At 35.1% G+C, this 16,829-nt stretch overlaps 1 protein-coding gene across 1 annotated transcript; it reads right to left on the reverse strand.

Annotated features, from left to right (window-relative positions):
* Nucleotides 1–10,773: 10,773 nt before the first annotated feature.
* On the reverse strand, nt 10,774–13,520 carry LOC131674673 (uncharacterized). Its single transcript, XM_058953492.1, has 3 exons — nt 13,342–13,520; nt 13,140–13,207; nt 10,774–11,945 (listed from the first exon to the last, which is right to left on the reverse strand). Exons 1-3 carry the CDS (start codon nt 13,518–13,520, stop codon nt 10,774–10,776), a joined length of 1,419 nt encoding a protein of 472 aa, XP_058809475.1.
* Nucleotides 13,521–16,829: the final 3,309 nt, after the last annotated feature.

Here is a 16,829-nt window from a genome sequence, read left to right on the forward strand (position 1 = left end):
GGATATATGGCCATGATGGCGGGTGAAGTAGTACACATTATCAAGTGCGTACCTGCAGAAGTCAAAGCTAGAAAGGCCGAAACGTGCTACCAAGAATTACCGGTCACGCGCAGTGAGACTCCGATGTTTATCACACCTCGTACGCATATAACAAAACAATACGGAACCAAAACTGCGTGCGATACTAAAATGTCGGTGATGTATAAGTTCGGTGACTCATGGGTAAAAGTTATTCCGGATGTCACTAGTCTAGAAACCTCGCACATAATCAAACCTCAGGCAAAGCAAAATTGCGAATATAATAGCCCCATAAACACGGCAACAAGCGAAATATACACATACGAGTTGTGTTCAAAAAATACCCGGAATTTTTAAATTTCGCGGATCTGGAGAGTCCGATTGTGAAAATTTTTTTTTATTGTGTTGGTATACATGCCCCTGAAGTATGATAAAATTTTCAGCTATATTCACTGTTTACTTTGTCTGCGGTAGTCGCTAAGGTTTGACGTGTTTTTATGAGCTCGGCGATTTTTGTTTTTTAAAAGAAATGGATCAAAGAGTTTGTATTAAATTTTGTGTAAAAAATGAAATAAAGTGTAACAAAGTGTGTGAAATGTTACAAAAAGCCTATGGTGAGTCTGCTATGAAAAAAACTAGTTTTTACGAGTGGTATAAGCGTTTCCAAGATGGCCGCGAAGACGTTGAAGATGACGAACGCTCCGGTCGACCCAGCACGTCAACAATCGATGAAAATGTGAAAAAAGTGGAAAAAAACGGTTCTGAATGATCGCCGAATCATAATTAGAGAAGTTGCTGATGAAGTTGGCATATCAATTGGCTCATGTCATAACATTTTTTCAAATGTTTTGGGCATGAAACGGGTGGTAGCAAAATTCATTCCAAAATTGCTGAACTTTGACCAAAAAAACAATCGCATGAACATCGTTCAGGAGCTGTTAAACGACGTAAACGACGATCCAAGTTTGCTTGAAAGGGTCATCACTGGTGATGAAACATGGGTGTATGGTTATGATGTCGAAACCAAAGCACAATCGTCCACCTGGAAGCATTCAATGTCACCAAGAGCGAAAAAAGCACGTCAAGTTCGATCAAATATGAATGTTTTGCTTACAGTTTTCTTTGACTGCAGGGGCGTGGTGCATCATGAGTTCTTATCACAAGGTCGTACGGTTAATGAGTATTACCTTGAAGTTATGCGACGTTTGCTTGAAGCAATCCGAAAAAACGACCCGATTTATGGAAAAACAATTCATGGCTTTTGCATCACGATAACGCACTTTTATTGTTTATTGTTTTTGGCCAAAAACAATACCGTAGTCGTGCTCCAACCTCCATATTCACCAGATATGGCTCCGTGTGACTTTTTCCGGTTCCCAAAGTTGATGAGACCCATGAAAGGACGGCGTTTTTCCTCGATTGAAGACATAAAGGCCGAATCGCTGAGAGTACTCAAGGACATACCAAAAAGTGAATATCAAGAGTGCTTCGAAGATTGGAAAAAACGCTGGCATAAGTATATTATATCTGGGGGGGGGGGGATTATTTTGAAGGGGATCACATTGATGTAAACGAATAAATAAATATTTTTTTGGAAAGACGATAATTCCGGGTATTTTTGAACACACCTCGTATAACGACATTAAACACCTTCGTACGTTTATAATGTTCCCTACAGAACGGAACGCGGTCCTTAATCAAATCGCGCTCGGCTTCGCTGGAAAATCCAATCTAGCCCCGGGAATATCCATATCTAAACTACTTGACGAAGATACTCTGAATCGTAATGCGAATTCCACGTGGGAATCGCTATGGAGTCGATTCATTACATTCGGATCAGCGAGTGCCGCTGTTTTGGCCATCCTTATGATCTTTAGAGCAACTAAATTTGTCCTTGATACCATTATACATGGTTATGCCCTTCATTCCCTCTATGGCTTTAGCATACACCTACTTGGCGCATTCTGGAATTCTTTGACTAACTTGCTACTTTACCTAGCTAGGAAACCTGAAAGAGAAACAAACCCAAACAAGCTAAACAAGGAAACCCCGCCGGCAATACAGCCCAAAGAGCGAACTACTATCTTTAAAATCGAACGTGACGATCAACTGACCCAGAAACCAAGCTACACACAGAGACAGATCTATCCAGTATTATCAGAACCAGAAATTCCATCATTAATCAACAAAACGTGAAGGTCAACAATAGCTATATGTCTGAGAACATGGATCACAGAGTCAAAAGAAAATTACTCGAAGACTTAATAATAGAAAAAAAGAGACTAAGTGTATCAACACAAATGCAAGAAGAAACCGCAATGGAAATCGGACACAGAATAAATACTTATTTACAAAAATACATTGTCATAGGAAAGGCCGCGTAAATGTTCTTATTTGAAGTTACAGAAGACAAAACTCAGAGAGAAAAATTAGCTATTTACATTTTTATTAAGGGCCTCAAACATGAAATCAGACGTTACATTTGCCCTTTTACTTTTTACAACAAATTACAAGACGCACGCTTACACGCCGTACAAATAGAAAAAAATCTAATAGACATCAATCGCATCAAAAGAAATTCGATCCGCCCCATATCAGAGTCTTTTAGAAAATAATAACACTGAACATTACACAAAAAAAAACAACTGTTTTGCATTATTTTCTTTTTTAGGATACTGACAAGTAACTACAAGACGTTGCAGTAGCCACCAGCTGCTAAATACCGAAAGACCTCACCTGTTACCAATTTCCTTCCGTAAAATCCCACAAAAATGTACAAAAATAACACTGATGAACAACCCCCCCCCCCCCCCCCCCCCAACAAAATACCTCACACTAAAAACACATTGTATAACAAATCAAATTTAATGGAAGCAGAAGTTACTTATTATGTAAATAGTAACTTTTTACCTACTTGCACAAGTTGTCATCACACCCTACCCATACAACAATTATCATATAACCTTGTCTATGTCAAAATCATCGGCCCTCACAAACCACCATACACCATACGATGCATTAAATGCACAGACTGCATACATCATGTCGTTCTACACTATCCCAACCTCGAGTTACCTATAGACTCAATTCCTAAAACACCCGGCATTAACAGCCTTTTACCTTTTCGAACAAAAAACATCCGCTCTTTAAAACAATTTCATGAACACTACTCTAACTGCTTACACATAGCCATGAAATATATAGCAGAGATAAGAGATATCCTTCAGAAACACACTAACCAAAACACCCCTACACAAACACATTACACCGCTAGTCATCATCGCGACATCCAAGATAAAAATACAATGCTCAGCGAGCTACTCAAACCCAGTACCACTTACCCTTCTGACTTGTTCCCACGAGTAGCACCGCTCCTGCTCCGGAGAAACTATAACACCTCCCCAACCACACTAATAAACATCTTTGACCAAATAGTCAATTGGGAATGGATTGAGCTTTTTAACAAAATCGCTGTCAACGCTTGACAAAAATTTTAAAAGAAAATAAAAAAACAGCTCTTCCAGTTAACACCAGCAAAATGCCCCTACCCAGAGTACTTTTCATCAGTCTACTAACTACCGTTATATACCAAAACCAGCCAACTACAAAGCAATATGATTGTCAGCCTGGAATCGCTTTTAAAAAAGGACCTACCATACGATTTATTCAAGAAACATGGAATATTATCACCGCTCTCAACATCCACTTAGTGCTTAGCTCTCATTACAATTTCACCCAAACACTGGAAAAATATCTGCAGCTTGCAACACAATCGAGATAAACGATTTCATCAAAAGTTCTATATACACAGCCTACGAAGAAACAAAAAAACTCCAACACATCAACGAAGCAGCCAGCACCTCTCTCAACGCGTACGCGTTTGACACACCCAACGGGGGGCGGGATGCCCTATCATCATCAGACAGCCTCTTACTCGAACATGCCGATAAGGCCCTTGAAGATGTTTTGTATATGCGCGAGAGTAATTTGACCAAACAAATGGGCGAGTACGACTTATCTTATATTACCGAAAATAATTTACAATCAGAAACAAATCTCTTGCTTTTTAGAAAATCTCGTGCAGATTTCATTACTAGCGCAATGAGCCCAGTATATAATTCTACACACATTAGCCTTATTTTAGCCGAAATTAACGACATTTTACATAAGTTTACTTACATATCAACTGAAGTACGTCAACTCCTGCAAAACAAACAATTTTCTTTCAATCCGCAATTTTTGCTAAACGCGATAAAAACTATCAAGGCAATTACTAATTCAAAGTTACCAGTACATATGTCAAAAATCAATATCATAACACTACAATAAATTGCAGAAGTTAACGTAGTCTACTTTCGTAAGAACATCATTGTCGAAGTAATTTTTCCCCTTATCGCAAGCAGCAATACACAGAGTTTCAAATTATATTCACTACCAGTATTTCAGTATCCTAACAAAACTAACCGAATCGCTAAGTTCATTGGACCACAAAGTGATTACCCGACTGTGACAGAGGGAGAAACTACCCATGCCTTTGTAAGCAAGAATTTAATTGATAACGAGTGTAAACATATTTTTTCCTTCTATCTGTGCCCGCGCCCGACTATACGCAAGCCAAACAATAATTCCTGCGAGTTTAATCTGTTAACATCATTGGAAGAGTCAAATCTTGTATTTTGCCAACTTGAAACTAGCTCAGAAACTGACTACTATCTTATACCGACGTTACAAAATAATGTTTTGCTATACTCAGTGACTTTCAATACTTCCTTTGATATTAATTGTAACGGCGTAGTACAACTCTTCCCTTTGAATGGCACAGGATTAATACAGATTCCCCAGCTGTGCGAACTTAGAACAAACCACCATATTTATTTAAGGGCTAAGAAAAAACTAAAGGCGGAAAATTTTGTAATTCCGAAAATCTCTCTGATAACTACAAACAAAATAGTAATGAAAAGCCCAAAAACAAATAATAATCAGAACAGATACGAACACTCGGACCGAGCAAAGTTATTGCATGCATATTTAGCGTTAGGTGTAACCATTGTAATCGTTATCGCATCCGTAATCGCAGTAAGTTGCATACTCAGCGCATATAGAGTATGCAGTGACAAAGACCGCAGGTTCGAAAATGTACCAATGCAAGAACTGAATCAACCCTTAACACCTCAAAAAAGAATGATCTGCAAATCTGCACAGACATTACTTGACGGAAAATATTTTAGGCTACCAATCAACTACGACACTCCTCACTCCCCACCCGTGACCGTGCAAGCAGTCCCACTCCAAGAATCCGAAACAACAGACCCTCCTCCAACTATTTTCTAATAAAAAAAAAAAAAAAAAAAGGGGGGGGTGTAAAAACGCTAACATACCCCCCTGTCATATCATACACTCCATAAACCAGCACGATGAAACGTACGGCAACTACCACACTCGGTCCGCCACGCAAGAAGGCCAAGAGATCCTGGACGACGGAACAGATATTAAACAACCGGACGTCGGCAGCAATAATGGAACGACTATTTACAAGATGGGAGAATCGGGAGGCCCAGACGAGCATGCAGCATCCTGAGCTGCCGCTATTGGACGACGATGGAGGCTGGGACCACCACGAGCTGACGCAGTATATTTTCCAGGAGGCTCATCACGGACACCTGCACCTAAGATTCCTGTTCAAGGAAATCTATGGAGGAGAGGGGTTCGGACGAGCCCCTTTCAATCCATGCCGTGTGTGCGGGCAAGACACTGTACATTGGCAGGGGTGTTTCTTCTGCCGAGCACGCGTCGCAGCCGCTTCTAAGGCCCAACAACTAGCCATGGAGGCCGAATGTGTCCGCCCGGAGCATTTTATGCTCAGCAATGCTCCTTGTGCCAGATGTATCGACAAGGAGGTTTTATGTAGGTTCCAGAAGAGTTTGCAGGTTCATCATTTGGAGTTGCTGTAATCCTATCCCAAGTCCTTCCTATTCTACGAATAATTAAATAATAATAATAATGACACAAAAAAAAACCACAGAAAACACAAAAATACATATAATAAGATATAAAAATATGTATACAACAAAACACAAAAATATATTTAACGAAACAATACAAATATGTAGTCGCAGTAGCGCTCGGAGAGCGCTTGTCCCTTGCTTTATCAGCAAAGGACTCCGAGGGGTAGGCATGTCACGTTGATACAAAGAATAAGTACGTGATGAATTATGATAAGTAAATAACGGGTTATGGTAACAAACCAGGTATCGGTAATTTAATTTCCTATTATATCAACCCTCCCGGGAACATTCGTAAATCTATTTAGCGGGATAGATTAGTCTAAGCACGTCTCCATAATATTTCCGCGAATATTACTCACCGCACATTAATTCGGCGAAAACACAGGAAGGGGCACATCAGCCTATGGTATAAAAAGGCTGGATCGGGATCCGCAAAACACAGTACAGTTCAGCAGTTTGGCAGTTCAGAGCAATTCAGTTCGCACAGCATACGTTTCACGCAGTACTAATTGAGTTATTTTTTAAGTCTAACTATCCGGCTACTCAGAACCGGAATTATACTCTGCTAAGCATTATAAAAATTGTCTTTAAACAATAAATCTTAAATCAAGCACAAACACCTGAGACTGTTCGTAAAAACCTCTTCTGAAATCCAATCCTAATAAGATAAGAAACTAAGTTATCTACTTAAACGCGCTACATATAATAAAGGCGCTATCCCTTTAACCAACCTCTGCTTAACTCCTGACTAAGATCCAACTTTTACCAACGCGACAGTATTTGTATACATTATTACGTCTAGCAGTAACATCTCCTCACCTAGACATAACAGTATAAATACAATGAACTAAACGTAGATAGGAATGGAACATTTCACCTGATAAAATTCCGTGTAAACGGAGTACACTTACGAATAAAAGCCATATTTTCCATTCCAGAGCTTTGTATTTCTGAACAAAATCTAACGACCGTAAATTACGCTGTAAAACACGAGTCAACTTCATGTTTGCCATTCTTTTTTTTACTTTTTGAAGATCTACTGACGACAAAATTGCTTTCCAAACGTTAAACAATTGTTTTGTTACCCCCAGTAATGTTTGATGCATATAGTCGGGTGGCAGGTTCCAAGCAATATCGAAATTTGGAAAGTCTAGAAGAATTGAGTAACCCTTCACACCAAACTCTGTCGGTCGACTAGATGATATCAAGTTTGATACGTGATTCATGTGTTTTTCGTGGGTTCTCAATTCTGGATTATCTTTTTGTATTGGAAATTTCATCGCATTTCTGTAATAACATCCATGATGATAACACCAACTACAGCCAAAGTAGCCATTAAACTGAATTCTATTCTGTATCAAAGGCTTCGCAACTGTATCAACACAAGCACAAAATGGAACCAGTTTCAAAGTAAAAATTTCTTTTGTCCAGTAATCAGTAAGTTGTATGCCCTGCTCAACTAGTATATCGCATTGTTTCTTTAATACAGACAAAAATAAATTCATAAATTTTGGAGTAGGTTCTCTTTCAGTTTGATATAATCCCACTAGAACAGGATTTTTGAAACGAGTTTCGCCTAAAAAACAGTTAAGATGAATCTGCATTGGCCATAAAGCTTTCTTAGAACTTTTCCACTGTTGAGCTCCATCAAGACTTAAGTTAAAAGAAATAGTATTTGGTCTATTACAATTTTTTTTATAAAGTTCTGAAGCAGTTATATCATTAATAACATTATCTTTGGACATGCATGTTTTTTTAGTAAAATCAAACATGATTGTTGAATATTTTGTTTATTAAGTAGCATTTGTAGTTGATATTTGATATCAAAGTATATAAAATAATTTTCACTTATACTGGTAATTGTATATGTTTTGTTACAGTTACAGCATTCTGTGGAAACAGTTTTTGTCTTTGAAACTGGAAGTTCTATCAAAGTTTGGCAACACTCTTCACAAAAGTAAAGTTTTTTCGTATTATCTTATTAAATTTATCGAGCTTATATGGAGAAAAATTCCATGTATTAAATTAAGGTCCAGCCAAATATTTGAGCCGCTTATTTTGAAAGTGGCCTAACTCCATTCATCTTCAAATCGAGATATTGAAAGTTTTGCGTTAGAAAGAATTTAAAAATATACGTTCAATTAATTCGGAATACTTATGTGTAAAAAATGTATCGTATTTTCTCTGAATATAAGCAATCTGAAGTGCGTCACTGATAAATAACATGAAGTTGTACATGTAATCATTGTAAGCGGCAGAAAATTGAAAAACGGAGTTAGGTTACTTTCAAAATAAACGGCTCATTTAATAAAATCTATTAAATCAATTGTCTGCTCCCGTGACATACCATATTTGATTGTAATTCCTTTTAGCATAAGTACGACATCAGAAACCGTTAAATTACTCGCAGAAAACATAAGCCTTTTGTCTTTGTTGAATGATTCTTCGTCTGCTGTAAAAAGCTCATTATCATCTGAGATATGCTGATCGCAATTAGAATCGAATTCTGATTCATTTTCAGAAGAACTCTCATCTACTTCTTCGTATGAAATATTATCATCACTACAATTTTGACAACTTTCGTTATTTTTTTCAGAATTTTGCATTCCTACAAGTAAATCATTGACACCTTCCATTTCGCAAGTTGTTTTTTCTTTAAACATAGTCTGAATTGTATTAACTGAATTTTCTGTTAATACATTTCGTTGAGTAAGAACAGAGTTATCCACATCTATATTATTTATTTCAGTAGACATTGAACTGGTATTAGGTTCTATGTCTGACATTCTATCTGCAAATATATGCGACCAATAAGATTCTTTTTTTTTTTTCATATAAAATATTTCTTTGCTTCAGAAACGAATAAAAATTGTAATGCTAAAAAAATATTGTTACAAATAATTTCGTAATGCAGCTACATATATCTCTATGAAAATTCATAAAATTTTAGAGTAATAATAAGCGATACAAATGCTTTACCTTCGAAAACATTATAAAATGATGAAATAAGCTATACGCTTAGTAAGCATCTCCGGCGCGAAACACAAGCGCTCCCTGATGGAAAAATATTTCAATAGTTGTGTATACAGCACACGCTTCCCATATGCCAGACTGTATAGAACTAACGTATTTTAAACTATTTTTTTAATATTTTGTCAAATAAAAAGGAAGAGATAATGGTAGTCATATTGAAAACGGGTTTCCAAAAAGTAGAAACTAGTGTTTTTAGGAAAAAAAGTATTTCTAAGGGAAATAAACTTGCAGAAAGTAATCATGTATCCGATGTATTTGAAGAACTGAGAGATGACGGGTCTCGTACTCTAAAAGGAACCGTGTTGCGAGAAACACCAGGTGTAAAAAGCACCAAAACTGATACAAATTTTTATAAAGTTTCAATTTCGGTAACACGTGATGCATTTTCTTTACAGTAAAGTACGGTTGATTTATATCAATTTGGTAAATACGTAAATTATTTAAATTTGCAGCTTAAAGAAAATAGAACAATTATTAGTGCAGCATGCAATTGCAAGGGAGGTTTGCTTTTATGCAAACATGCTGCTGCCGTTTGTGCAGTTGTAAATAAAGAAAAAGCTCTTTCAAAAACGAGCGCTCCTATGTTATGGAATATGCCAGTAGTACCTGAAAGTCAATTAGAGAAGTATAGCAAAGGATGCACTTTGAAATCATTATTTGGCGAACCGGGCGCTGTATATCCAAAGTTTGAGTTTTCTAGAGAAATGCCAGATATTGCGAATGAGCATTTAAAAATAGAATTTCCATTTACAGAGATGATTTTAGCTGAAAAAAAACATGAGTCAGAAAGGCTTGAACGTGAAAAAAAAAACGAAAGAAACACAAGCGAAATTACTGAATCTTCTTGAAAAACTTTATTGCTTGCAAGTAGAAAACGAAAAAGAAAATTATTATGCATATACTGTTAAGCAATCTAATCAAGACTCTTTAAAGTTGACGTTTGCAAAGATGAGTTGTTTGCCTATATGCAATGCTGAATTTGACTTAATAAAAATTGACAAGAATAAATGGACAGAAATTTGTTTACAATCAGCAGGGCAATCAGAATCAGCAACTTGGTACAGAGAAAGATATTTTCGAATAACGTGTAGCAGCAAAGCTCATAGTATAAAAACTAGGCAGGATAACTTTGAAACTTTGGATGAGAGATTTCTCAAAGAAAAATACAAAGGAAGAGTCACGCCAGATATGTTGTATGGTCTCAAGATGGAGCATTCTGCCAGATTATGCTTTGAAAATTTGACAAGTGTGAAAGTTTTTGAAATTGGCTTAGTTATTTCAATAGCACAGCCATATTTGGCTTGTAGCCCAGATGGTATAATCACCAATAAAGTGGATGGTACTCTAGAACTTATAGAGATAAAATGCCCAAGTACTTGTAAGGATTCTTTGATTGTTGATCTAGACAAGAAAATTAGTTTCGTACCATATTTAAGATTTGATGAAGGAGGCGAACTGACACTGAATCCTGTGCATTGTTATTATACTCAAATTCAAGTATCGCTATATATATTAAAGATGAACTTATGTCATCTTTTTGTCGACTCACCGAAAGACTATGTTCACTTGTTAATTAAACGTGATGAAATTTTTTTAGCAGATGTCATTCCAAAAATAGAAAAATTTTTTTATGAATATTTTATTGTAGGCATTCATAAAAAACAAAATATCAATTGAAATGATTAAAAACAATACATATTCATCACGCATATTATAGTTATTTATTTTTTTTAATTAATGGCTCTTTATGATTAGCCAGTGCACAAATAACGTACATGATCTCATCTATTGTTTCAAACAATTCAGTGTTGAGATGTTGCAGTATCTTGAAAATTTTTACTCGCTGTATCGCCCTCTCAATATGTATTCTTACTGAGGCGATTGAATATTGTTCTAAGACTTCTTCTTTAGTGAATTGAGGATTAAATGCAAAGGGTGGAATTACTACTGTGCAATTACGTTGTAGAGCCTCTGCTTTTATCTGCGGAAAACCTTTATCTGCTAAAATTTGATCACCTGGCTCAATGTAATTTAGAAAACCAGAATCGTTGACTATGAATGAGTCAGTGGAACGTCCAGCGTACGATCGTGATAAGAAGGTTATCATCCCAGATGGACTTATGCCCAACAAAAATTTTGCTGTATAACCACCTTTATATTGAGAAAACATGTGTATTCTTTCGTCGACCCTTGAAGGTGTATCAGTATAAACTTCAGTGCAATCAATTATCACTCTGCAATCGGGATAGTTGACAAAGGTATCTGGCATAGTCTGTTTTACAGCTTCCTTAGATGGCCAAAATATCCATTTTTTTACATTTTTATAGACAGTCTCCAGTACGCTAAAAAATATATTTGAAACTGTTTGTCTGCTCACTCCAAAAAGTAATCCGATTGCAGAAAAGCTTATTCCTAGTTTTAATTTCATCAGAAATAATAACAAACGATCTTCTGTAGATAGTGTTTTAAAGAACTGTGGTTGCCCATCCTTTTCAGGTATTATAAACTTTAACAGATGATTAAAGAAGTCGAATTTTATTCCAGTCAAAATTTTTAAATCTTGCTCACTTGTGATACCAGCAAATCCTGTGAAATAATCCCTCATCTCTAAATCTGATCCACAAGCTACACTTTTGTAGTTTTTATTCAATTTACTTATCTCTTCTTGTATTTCCTGATCTTCTACAACTACCTTCTCTTTGATTGTGTGGTAGCTAGTCAACTGTATATCTGTTTGTGTACTTTTATCGTTACCATCAGAAGAACAAAATAAGTGAATGATATTAATATTTTGTGGAATATCCAAAGTTATGTCAGTTTGTATACAAATGTCAGAAGTTTCTACCAAGGTCGATGAATCATTTTGGGTTAGATTGAATGTTGAATCATCTGCAATTATAAAAAATAATTTTTTATCTTGTTTGTATGTACATGAATTATAATATAATGGAATATGTACATGAACCGTAAAATGAATTTAATTACCATAATTGGAATTTTGAAATGTAATGATTTCACATTCTTCTCTTGATTTTTTTTCGTTTCGTTTCTGCAATCTTTCAGCTCTCGCATGATCATACTTATTTTTTGAACGATATTTTTCAGGAAAAATTGTAGGAATTGTAACGGGGGGAAATCTTGCAAAAATGGGAAATTTATATAAGAGCAAACTCCCACGATGCAGAGCAAACCGCCGCTCCGTTAACACGTATGTTAGTACGTGTATTCGCCTTAACGTCAGTTGATTTAACTTGGTTGTCTTCGATCAAGTAGAGTTGAAATCACCTTAAGTCACGTGCCTTGTGACACACGATGAGTTTGAAGTGTGAGCGACTTTACTCCTTCTCCGCTTAATCCCCTAGACGTAATAGGATTAACACCTAAGCCTATTTCAATTTCTTAAACTATTAGGAAAATCGTATGACGAAATCGGCGAATAAGTTTAACAAAGTTTATTCATAAAAAATCTATACAGTCTTTGTCGGGCCGAAAGACTGACGCACGCGAATAGGATTTACAATTAAATAATTTTCCGTGAGAAAAAGAGAGAGAGAGAGAGAAGATATGAAAATTGGCGCGATCTAACGTTCGGCGCAAATATAAAATCAACAACGCTAACGCGGCTGAGCAAAATAATAAATATATTTTGACACGCGATAATAAAGGGAGGTGCACCTACCCTGCGGTGCAATTACGGTGATCAGCCGTAATTGTTGATGTCAGCAAAATATCAACTGCCTCCGGTCCTAGGTTATCAGCTGTGCTGCCTCGTACCACCTATCAGCTGCAAATCTGCTGCTACCAAAACGCTGCAATCTGTAGGTCTCGTTGTTGCACTCACGCGCGTAATTATTATGGACCAGTAATTATTAGTCGGCGAGAAAAAAACAGTGCAAATAACTTCGGCGATATCTACTTGTCACAACAGCTGAGACGTAACTGCTAATTTGAAAGATCGCGCGCTCCCTCTCTCTCTGAATTCTTAGAACTAACGCGCGAAAATCAGAATCGCGAACGGTTCGATTAATTGAATCGACTACCGTTGCAGAATGTAACTGACTTTTCTAGGATCATCTGACTTACAGCCTCCGTCAAAATGCGCACTGCATATTCGAGAATTGGCTGTCGGTTGCCACAGTTTATTTCCTTCGCTGTAAGCATTAAGTTACAAATTGAACATTTGATTTAATCCAACATTATGTATCAGCAAGCCGTCATTAACATAACTTTTCAATTTTAATATTCGAAACACAAATAGCAAATGGATTTATCAAACATTACTTACCTTAAACGCCTTACGGCAGCTATCCATTTTTGTTTCCTCTCAACTTCATAATTACGTCCAGGAAAAGAATAGAAACTCAATTCTGGATTTTTTTTTTCCGAATTGCTACATCCAACTACACAACATATTCTCATTGACCGATTATTATCAACAAAACTATTTTTACTTTGTAACTCCATTTTGGCTTTCTGTATTTACAACACGCTGAGTCAGCTGTGCAATCTTCCTATACCCAACTTTTGACAGACACGGCCGCGAGGAGGCGCTGTCGGAGGTGCTTACTAAGCGTATAACAGTTTATTTTACAAATTTTGCTTTTGATCTCGAACCTTGGGCCTTTATGTTCAGGTCACAGAAAATGGTTAATAAATTCGCTTTATTCAACGCGACTTAAGGATTTGAAAATCTGAGTGCATAATATAACTTATTGTTTTATTAATAAAATTATGATATAAAAAAAGTTTGTCATTAATAGAAACTATAACAATGTTTTTCAAGTTTAAATATTTTTTTTATTTAGTTAAGAGACTACAAAAATGTTATGAGTATACAAAATATAATTTTAGGGCATTTATCTTTATAAAGAAAAGTACACAAAATACATATTTTGATTTTATGTATTTTAATAATCAAACATAATCATTCTTCGTTTTCTACAGAAGGAAATAATTTTAAATGATCCATTATTAAATGTATGGTTTGTTTTAGCGCAAACTCAATTTTTATTACAGCGTTCTTAACGCACTTAAACAAACTAAATATTGTCTTTAAATTGTTTTCCAAATCGGTTTGTTTTGTAAGCAAAGTATCCATCATTCGAAGAATTTCGTTAATTTGATGACAATGGTCTGTAAAAAGGAATGAGCTAATGTAACAATTGTTTAAAGAGGGTGTATCGAAGTTCAATCGTTTAAAAATGAATGATACATTTATTAACAAGGAAAATGATATAACTTATTATAGGTCAATAGTATATTGTAAAATGAGGGAGAACAATGGTTTTTTCGGAGCCTTTTTTAAATAAGGAAATGAATAGGCTACTTTTCGTTAAAGAAATAATGGGTTTGGCATTGCAGGTCATTTCGAGTCATTAACTACACATAAAAATAAAAAAATTTGCTTTTCATTTTGAAAATGTTGAAAGTTTTATGAAGTCCTCAAAGGGATTTATTAAAAAAATGTACTTTTTTTCTGATTAATACATCGCTAATCTAGATTGCATGTAAGTTTACAATATATTTTAGTATTTTTCGTAATGTTATAATAAACAAAAATCAATTTAAAACGGTAGACTTCGAATGATTTATCGGTGTAGGCTTTTACGTAAATTTGTAAAAAGTGAATTCAGTTAACAAAATATGAGAAATTATAGCCAGGGACAGTATCAGGGATCAGAAACGCGATATGGACCATTCTATTTGGGCAAAATCGCGTAAAATATTAAGTATAAAATGCTTCCGTGACCTATATTAAATTATAAATTTTCCTACAAATAAATGTACTATTTTTATATCGTTCAACTTAAGCACGTCTCCTCAATCATAGAATTATTTAAAAATACATTGCTAAAATTACAGGGCCGGTTATTGCAATTGAATAAAGGTTGAATATTAAAAAAATTATTGCAAAAGATATAAGTACAAAAGATACTATTTTTTAACAATGACATTAGGAAGTAGAAAAACTTTTAAAACACAAATGTAAAATTGAGAAATTACGAAAGGAATGTTTAAGAAATATAAAGATTATAGTTTGCTTTTAATTTAGAATTAAAATTGAATAATTTGTAAAAATTTGGCACAAATCAGTGTGGAGTTTCGATAGTTTACCTCGAGAAAAAAAGGGCCCTGAGCTCCGAGTGTGCAGCTAATTTCAGTGCGTACACCAAAGAGCTCTTTCCTATTCCGCTCGTTCCACCATCCCAGTCATTAAGATTATATACTCATGTCAAATGCAAGCTTTTGCATTTTAATTTTTGTTAAGTAAAAAATAAAATACAACAGAATGGACTAAATTTAAATATTTAAATGTATTTTGCATGTATAATGATAGAATCAATAAGAAAAATACTATAGCACTTTTTCAATTCGAAATCTTACATTTGTTTTCACATAGTAATATTAAAATTCTAATTTATCATTATTATAACTATAAAATGTAATGTTTTGATTGCAATTAAAACTAAAAAAGTAGTTTTAAGCTATAATATAACAATATAATTTTTACTTTAATATATTTCAGACTACAAAAAATATATACGAATTGAAAATAACATTACTAAAGGAAATATTAATATTAGGAATAAGAAGTAATATATATATAAATCAATGGTTTATTTAATAATAACAAAAGTATTATCTTTTAAATGTAGATACATCTTAACATGAGAAAAACGTCGATATTAAATCAATATAACAAAATTGTTGATACAATTAGTGCTTCAATAACATCAATTAATTTATATAATATATTATTATATATTATATATAGTATATTATTATATATTATATATAATATATTATTATATATTATATATAATATATTATTATATATTATATATAATATATTATGTAACGGGGGGATAAACCTGCAAAATGAGAAATTTATTTAAAAGCAAACTCCCACGATGCAGAGCAAACCGCCGCTCCGTTAACACTTATGTTAATACGTGTATTCGCCTTAACGTCAGCTGACTTAACCTAGTTGTCTTCGATCAAGCAGAGTTGAACTCACCTTAAGTCACGTGCCTTGTGACACACGATAAGTTTTAAGTGTAATCGACTTTGCTCCTAATCCACCTAATCCCCTAGCTATGATCGGATTAAAACCTAAGCCTTTTTCAATTGTTTAAACTACTAGGAAAAATCATATGACGAAATCGGCGAATAAATTTAATAGATTTTATTAATAAAAATTACTACAGTCTTTGTCGGGCCGAAAGACTGACGCACGCGAATAGGATTTACAATTAAATAACTTTCGGTGAGAAAGAGAGAGAGAGAGAAGATACGAATATTGGCGCGATCTAACGCTCGGCGCGAATACAAAAAATCAACGCTAACACAGTTGGACAAAATATCAAATATATTATGTCGCGCGATAATTAAGGGAGGTGCACCTACCCTGCGGTGCAATTACGGTGATCAGCCGTAATTGTTGAAGCAAATTAAAGGTGCTCCTCCGATCCAAATCAGCTGTGCTGCCTCGATCGCAAATCCGCTGTTTAATAGCTGTCACTTATGCTGCTGCTTTTGTGATGCTGCTACTGTTGCTGCTTCCTCGCTCACCCTTGCACACGTATCCAAAATCCAAATAAACTATTTATTGGCAAATCGGTGAAACAATGTGCAAAACTATTTTGGCGGTACTACACACGTAACAGCTGAGATGTAACTGCTAATTTAAAAGATCGCGCGCCCTCTCTCTCTCTCAATACTTAGAACTAACGCGCGAAAATCAGAATCGCGAGCGGTTCGATTAATTAAATC

This window comes from Phymastichus coffea, unplaced genomic scaffold (assembly GCF_024137745.1).
Source record: "Phymastichus coffea isolate CEN01 unplaced genomic scaffold, Cenicafe_Pcof_1.1 PCOF00014, whole genome shotgun sequence".
Lineage (NCBI taxonomy): Eukaryota > Metazoa > Arthropoda > Insecta > Hymenoptera > Eulophidae > Phymastichus > Phymastichus coffea.

Bases quoted from the DNA above. Each gene is read 5' to 3' on its own strand.
- LOC131674673 (XM_058953492.1), bottom strand. From the start codon at position 13,520: ATGGAGTTACAAAGTAAAAATAGTTTTGTTGATAATAATCGGTCAATG. The intron at 13,208-13,341 runs GTAAGTAATGTT...TAATGCTTACAG, and splicing joins GCTGCCGTAAGGCGTTTAAG to CGAAGGAAATAAACTGTGGC. The intron at 11,946-13,139 runs GTAAGTCAGATG...TTATAATTGCAG, and splicing joins TGCGCATTTTGACGGAGGCT to ATGATTCAACATTCAATCTA.